The sequence below is a fragment of the Fukomys damarensis genome, unplaced genomic scaffold (assembly GCF_012274545.1).
Source record: "Fukomys damarensis isolate Sample0158 unplaced genomic scaffold, DMR_v1.0_HiC HiC_scaffold_17, whole genome shotgun sequence".
Taxonomy (NCBI): domain Eukaryota; kingdom Metazoa; phylum Chordata; class Mammalia; order Rodentia; family Bathyergidae; genus Fukomys; species Fukomys damarensis.
The window spans coordinates 64,026,115-64,033,974 of record NW_022900929.1 but is presented as its reverse complement, the minus strand read 5'-3'; the positions used below and the strand labels follow the sequence as shown (position 1 = coordinate 64,033,974).

The following is a 7,860-nucleotide window of genomic DNA, read 5'->3' as shown; positions in this document are numbered from 1 at the left end:
AACATGTCCTCAAAGTGAGGAGTAAGACTCCTCCTACTTGGGTGTAAGTGGCATACTGAGCACAAGGCTCAGTGTTGAACTGGGGAAACCCCTGACTCTGGGTAGATAGTCCTGGTCCCAAGGCAGTGCCTATGGACAGAGCCTCTGGACCTGCCTGAATGCCAACCAGGAAGACCCACAATTCTGGTCACTAGGAATTTTCTTTCATCCAGCCTCAACTGTCGCTGGGTGCAGCAGTATTTGGCGATGAATCAACCACCAACCTCATCAGTAGCCTGTGGAAGGATGGATCTATGTGCTAACCCCCAAAAAACCACTGACGGCCGTGAGCTATGTATATAAATCCACACTGGTGTACTGGCAGCCAAGGCCAAGGTATTGTATGCTGCTTTTCACTCTTAATCCCTGGCAGCACAATATGGAGAAACTAATTGTCTGTTGGAGGGAAGAAAAGGGAATTAAATAGCAGGCTATAGCTTTGGCACTTAGGGCTTGTCCCAGCATAGTAAAGTCCAAAGCTGAGCAGAATCTCATGTTACCTGAACATAGACCAGTGACTTTAGATGATGTATCTGGACAACTTTATCCAAGTAAAGACTTGGAGGTGTGTGTATGTGGGGGGCTACCCTTATTAGAGAGACACTCATTTATTCCATATATGGGGCAGATATGAAATAAAACTGGGCTTGAGGTGCCCTCTAGTGCTAATAGATTGACAACACATCTACAGTGCAAAACTGGATTTAGGGGCACATATAGTGCTGAAAGAGCAGAAATACCCATAGGCAAAGAGAAAATTAAGAGACCATTAAGAAATCCTGAAAGGATAAATAGAAAAATCAGGTTATATCTAAACCCTTCATTTCCCAAATGATATCAGAAGAAAACCAATAGGCATCAAGAACTTTCAAGGAAGAGTAACATTACTTCATGGTCAAAATAACACAACAGGAAAAGAGCACATGGTAACCAGTATGGGTGAACACAAGGACAGAGAATTTTAAAAAGCTGCGTTAAGAAAACTCAAGGAGCTTCAAATACACACACACACACACACACACACACACACACACACACGTGCATGTGCAGGGGCGCACATATGGGGGGGTGAGAGACAGAGAAACAGAGAATTCAGCAAAGAATTTAAGAGAATGAATTAATTTTAATAATTAAAATTATTGTGCTAAAATTAATACATTTTAATTAGCCATAGAACAGTTCACTACCAAATTATATTGAAGAAGAATTAGTGAAATTACAGAGAGGTGGACTGGGAATTTACAGCTGGAGGAGGATAAAGAATGAAGAGAAACAGAAAGTAAATATTTGTCGTTATTTTTCAAGAGGAATATGAGAATGTCACCTAAGTGAACTGCTTATGTTACATAAATAATAACAAAAACATTTACACACCTAGAGACACAGTTAGGTGAATGGTAACCAGTCAGATATAATTCAGAGAGTTTTTTTTCCAAATTGAGAGAAGAGAATAAGTAAGATGAAAAACTGAAAAAACAAAAAGCTCATCTGAATGAATAACAATATAGACAAATGCATAATGCTCTAATATTATAAACATACTTCAGAAGTCATATCATTTGTGTGAAGATTAAGGAATAAAACATTTAAAATAATACAATCATATGCTACGATATAGGCTATGGAGAAACTTGGAAAGTGGGTCCTCAAAAGTTCAAACTGTTGGAAGGAATGGAATTCAAATAAATAGATTTACTTCATATTTCATTATGATAAGGAATCAAAATCAAGGCCTAATTTCTAGGTAACTTTCGTCAAGGGTTGTACCATTGAGTTATACCCTAGCCCCAGAAAACAAAAGCAAAAAAAGACAAATGAGATTGCATCAAACTAATGCACTTTGGCACAACAAAGGAAATATTCAGCAGAGTGAAGAAAACCTACCGAATAGGAGAAAAATACTCAACAACTATTCATCTGGCTACATATTAATATCCAAATTATGTAAGAAACTCCAAACAATAATCAAAGACATGTATACATCTTAACTGCCCATAAACTGATGAATGAAAGAAAAATTTAGTAGAATAATGTTAACATTCTGATTTTTAAAGTGGATGAGGAAACTGAGCATGATAGTTCCTAACGTTAGCCTAAGACACTTAGGAGGCTGAAGCAGGAGGGTCACTTAAGTTCATAAATTCGAGGCCAAGCCATGTAACACAGTGAGACCCAGCCAACAGCAAAAGAAGCAGGAGAAGAAAGAAGAAGAGAAAGGAGGGAGTGAAGGAGGAGAAGAAAAGGTAACAGGCCATAGACCAATAGGCCCAATAGACATTTTTCAAAGGAAAACATACACTTGGCTCACAGGAAGAAGAAAACAATCACCATGGAAACAAAAATAAAAAACACAATGAATAATTATCTCACAACAGTAATTATCTCACTCCAATTAGAATGTCTGTTATCAAAAGCACACTCTTCACGCCGTTGTTGAGTATGTAAATTATTATGGCCATAGTGGTAAACAATATGGAAATTTCACCTCCCCAAAAAACTAGAAATAGAACTTATTGTAACACTATGCAGAATATCTAGGAAATGGATGCAACCAAAGTGTCCATCAACAGAAGAATGGATAAAGAAAATGTGATCTTCAATGTATTTGTATTTTTGGTTTCTCATATAAGAGAAACTGTACAGGGTCTGGGATGTAGCTCAGCCCTAAGTTTGATTCCTGGTATCAAAAAATAGAGAAGACACCATATTTCAGCTTGGGTGTCTGATTTATTTTACTTAACGTTATGGTTTCTATTATGAATCCATTTTCCTACAAATAATTCAAATATGTCTTTCTTTAAAGCATACTAAAAAATTAAAGAAGGAAATTAGAGTATGCACCTGTATTTTTAAAATGCTAGAAGAAAAAAAATTAATGTCTTTTACCACGAACAATGAATTCTTGAAAACATAGATATGATTGGCCTAAGTAGATTGTTACGCAGTGCATGAACAATAATGCCTTGGATCATGACTGCTTCTGTTGCAAACAATTCGGTTCACAGACAAAAGTGTTGGCTAAAATTTTGCTTCCATTCACAAACTCCACACCGGGTGACAAACATGACCATGGCCATCTTCTCCACACAAACACAAATGCAGCCGTTTGTCTGCAAATTGTAAGGCACATTAAGTTTGTAAACTGAGCTACCACTGTATCTGTCAAAACATCACTTACCACCATTTATAAGTGTCTGTTAAAGAACTCTGGAAGACAATTTAAAAACTGTATTATTATTTTTCTTTTATGATTTATATATAGTATTTGTACATATTTATGAAGTCCAATATTGTCATTCATGCCTGCTTTTTCTTAAATCTAGTTTAAGCGATTTTTCCAACAGCAGTATGCTTTTTTAAACATTTTCCATGTTGATACATATGGTTGGTTTCATGGATTTTTTTAAATTATTAAGTTTATTGGTACATTTTAAGTATACAATATAATTACATTCATAATTGGAAATTTGTACCTTTAAATGATATATCTTGATTCTTATTCCCCCCCACCCTCCCTTCAACCCCTCCACCCCTCCATTTATATCTATATTTATTGTAGGAAGATCTAAAAGAATAGCTGGGTTGAATGGAACATCTATTTTTAATTTAAATCTCCAGACTGTTCTCCAAAATGATTGTGAGTTTACATTTCCATCATTAGTATAGAGTGGTTCCTTTTTCCCAGAGTTGCACCTGCATTTGTTATTTGATTGCTCAAAAATAGTTATTCTTTCTGGAATAAGATGTAATCTTTATGTTATTTTTGTTGTTCTTGTTTCATTGTTTTTGGCATCGGGGATTGAACTCAGGACCTTGCCCTTTCGAGGCAGGCAGTGGGACCACTGAACTAAATCCTTGGCCCTCTGTTGTTTTAATTCACATCTTTTTACCTGTCAGAATTGTTGAACATTTTTCTATGTATATTGGCCTTTTGTATTTCTGAGAAGTGTCTATTTCAGTTGCTCATTTTTTACTTCATAGTTTGTGTTGTTAGAACTTGGCTTCGTTATTGAAGTGGCACATATACAATCATGAATGAATAGCATCTATTTGAAAATGAACTTTAAATCTCTAATTAGCACAAATTAAGGACCCTAGTCTTTTTCATTTGCAATCACAATAATTTCTCCACAAAAATTAGTGAAATAAAAATCTCCATAAGTGTGGTAGCAAGTTTATGCCTTTTTCTGAAGCCAAAAACACTCTTCCCAATGATAATTTTTGTCTAAAATATGGTGGATCAACACTAGCTTTTAAATGTCATTTTCATGGGAAGTCCTGGATGTCGACTTGTTCCTTTTAATTCAAAAATTTAAAAGAATCTAATTAGAAAGGATGTTACAGTTCATCTTAGGAGGGCTATCTCAACAAAATCAGACTGTCTGCAGGATCAATTCTGAACATGGATTTTCTGAGGCTGAATGTAGAATTACAAAAATAGCACCAAAAAGACCTATATATAAGAGAGCTATTGAGATAAATTTATTGTTATTAAAAAAGTTATTGTTATTTATATTATTAAGATAAAGAATGTTTTCCCAATATTGACCAATGGTATGGTTTCTCTCCAAATGCTTCTTAGTATAATTTTATTTAGATAGTACAGTTAACAAATTTAATGAACATAAACATGTTTTTAACAGTGATGTGCTTTCATTAGTCACTTTTTTATACATACATTTTCAGACTGTTCAATTAATTTGCACTAAATTATGTTTTACCAAGTTGTAGAATGTTCTAATCCTTTTGTTAATGAAGGAAACAAGGAAATCATGAACAAGAAACTCAAATAAAACATCTACTAAATAATCAGTCTGTAAATAAAAATCTCCTCAGGATCTGCATACACAGGATCGAGTTGGTGGAATTTAAAAAATATTGCCAGTACTTTGTAATCTATAATTAAAATTGAGCATAATATAGTATTCCACTTCATAACATAAGGGTATGATCATATCTGAGTGATTTTTACTACATAAGTTTTCAGAGAACAAGTTAAAATAGCACCACATAAAGGAAAATAATTTGAGAGGCATAGCTTATATCAAGGAAAATTTTTTTCGACCTATTTTAGTTTGTAAGAAATTAATTTGAAAGTTTTTTTCAAAATACTAATTAGTTGTTGAATGGGTTGTAAATTTATTACATTAAAATTTCCCTATTCCATCATAGAATGATATATTCTGCATTGGTGGCCTGTGTATTGGCATGGAGGGCTCATATAGATTAATGGAGGCAGCAACAAGGAAAAGAAATAAAAAAAGAAAACGAAAGAAAGAAAGAAAAAAAAAATAGAGATTTACAAAGAGAAGAAATCCAGAGAAAAAGAGATAGTGGTCCTTGAAAGTCTTCCTTTTATTTAAACAGTAGGAGCTAACATGGCAGATTTCACCTACAGTCTTTAATTTTTCTGTAATCCAAATAGAGTTTATTTTACCTTCTTGATGCTTCACCAGTATTGAAATTCCATTAATGATGAAAATTATGTCTTCTGAAGATCTTTCAAGTTTAATTTTGAACGGTATGTAATATTTCTTGAAACATTAATAACTCTTCATGAAGCCTAAAGTGAATTTAAGATATTAAAAAAACTCTTTTGGGCTAGTTCTTGATGGAAAAAAAAAAAGTGATTAAAACAATTAACACAACACGTGACCCGCGGTTGACACTTCCGGGTTGGACCAGAGTGAGGCTCCTGGGCAGGGGCTGGCAGCTCCTGCGGCCATCATGTCGTATCACGGCCTCATGGTGCCTTTGGGTGTGATAAGTGTGTTCTGGGGCTTCGTCGGCTTGGTCGTGCCCTGGTTCATTCTTAAAGGTCCCAACCGGCGGGTTATCGTCACAGTGTTGGTGACCTGTTCAGTTTGCTGCTGTCTCTTTTGGTTGATTTCAGTTCTGGCCCAAATCAACCCTCTCTTTGGACCACAGTTGAAAAATGAAACTAGCTGGTATCTGAGGTCTCGTTTGCCTTGAGGAAGAAGCCGCCCTCCGTGGGGCCCGGTCATTGAGGTCACAAAGGAAATTCCTTCTAGATGCAAAAGCACCTCCAAACTCAGACCGCCTTCTTTGACTCGCCTATTTTTGGCATCAGCTGCCTTAAATTAAGTTCACACCTTGTTTGAAGATCTTTTTCTGCAATGCAGTATTTTTTCTTTCATCTTTTCATTTTGATGAAAGATGTGCCTCCTTAACCTAAGCTGTGCCAACTGTACAAAATGTATATGCACTCTTCTGAGGGAGAAGGTGCTGTTTTTCTGCACTCTGTTACTCTTGCCTTGGCATCTGCGGATTAGAATGAAGATAGCTCCTGACAGCTCACAACATAGGAATCAGCAATGTGTTGGAAAATGGCTGCAAGACAGATGAAATTCCAGTGGGGCTGTCCGTTGGAGATTGTGCTCAGAAAGATCTGTCCCAGAGAGTTTACAGCAAGTTATATTTTTAGGATGAATTTCTTAGGCTTGCCTTCTTTTGAGTATTTTTCTGCTTTCTATGAAAAAAATTAAAACAAAGCAATGTGTTCTACTTATGAAAATCATTGAACAGAAACATATATCTCAGCATAGCAGGAGAAAATGGGCAGCATGTATTTCAGGAGAAAAGAGGTTTTATATCAAAAAGGAGAAGAAAAAATGTTTCCTTATTGGATGCAAGAAGCAACTGCCTTTGCATAATATTTTCTTTGACATTTTGGAAGTACAAATATGAACAATCTTTCAAAGGACTGCCGTGTATTTCTTCTGTGCCAACTGTTTTTCACTGCAGTAGGATGTGGAGTATTAGTGTCAGTTAAAAACAGTAGTTTTTTTTGTTGTTGTTCCTTTTCTAAAACAGATTGTGAAGTCCAAAAATAAGTACAAGAGATTAAAATGGACAAATAGTGGAGTTGTGAGGAAAAGTAAAAATGAACCATTACAATAAAGTCTGAGTAGCATCATGAAATAACCAAATGGACATGGGAATGGATCAAAGTTTTAAAAAAATCTCTAGGCCAGGGAGTTGGCTCAGTGTTTCTGCCACCGGAGTTCTATCCCAGGTACAAAAATAATAAATAAATAAATAAATAAATAAATAAATAAATCCCCCAAAACCTTTTGTGTAATATAAGAGAATGGCTACCTTGGCTGAAATCACCGACTCAAGCATTTTAATCACACCCCATGTTGTAGTTACTTTATCAAGAACAAAAATTATTTCCAGAGGCATTGAGGACAATCTCTGTTACATTTCAAAATGAGCTTAAAGAAGGTAACCATATCATGCTACTTGAATTTTTTTTCTGGGAAAAAGGTTCATATTTTCATGAATTCATATTCTTTTGTTAGTAATGATAACTATTTGAATGAGATAATTTCTTCTTTCACCTTAAGAAACAGAGTCAAAATATATATAATTCAGATTCTTGGAATTGGTGCTCCTAATACTTTCAAAACTACTTTCTTTTATTTTGCTTTTACTCCTGGTTTTCCTTATGTTTTATATTGAACATAATAGTCTTTTGGAGATAGATACGGTAGCTTCAACAAGTCGTCTTCCAACAAGCTGTTTCATAGTTTAGCAGTTTACCTTTCCTCCTCGCTTCTCAATTTCTTTCTTTCTTGTTTTGTTTTTGTTTCTGGATCAAACTCAGGACCTTGTGCTTGCTAGGCAGGTGTGGTGCCACTGAGCTAAATGTCCAGCCCTCAATTTCTATAACATACACATATTTTTACAATCAATGCATTTTATGTCATTACATTTTATCATAGTATTTGTACACTTTTTTGTTATTCTGTGAAATTACATCTTTATATCACATACCTTCCTATTGAGTGTGCCGAC

The 7,860-nt window shown here is 35.1% G+C and overlaps 1 protein-coding gene across 1 annotated transcript; it reads left to right on the top strand.

Annotated features, from left to right (window-relative positions):
* Window positions 1–5,642: 5,642 nt before the first annotated feature.
* On the top strand, window positions 5,643–6,026 carry LOC104868027 (V-type proton ATPase subunit e 1-like). Its single transcript, XM_033765341.1, has one exon. The coding sequence runs from the start codon at window positions 5,767–5,769 to the stop codon at window positions 6,010–6,012; it is 246 nt and encodes an 81-aa protein (XP_033621232.1). The 5' UTR covers window positions 5,643–5,766; the 3' UTR covers window positions 6,013–6,026.
* Window positions 6,027–7,860: the final 1,834 nt, after the last annotated feature.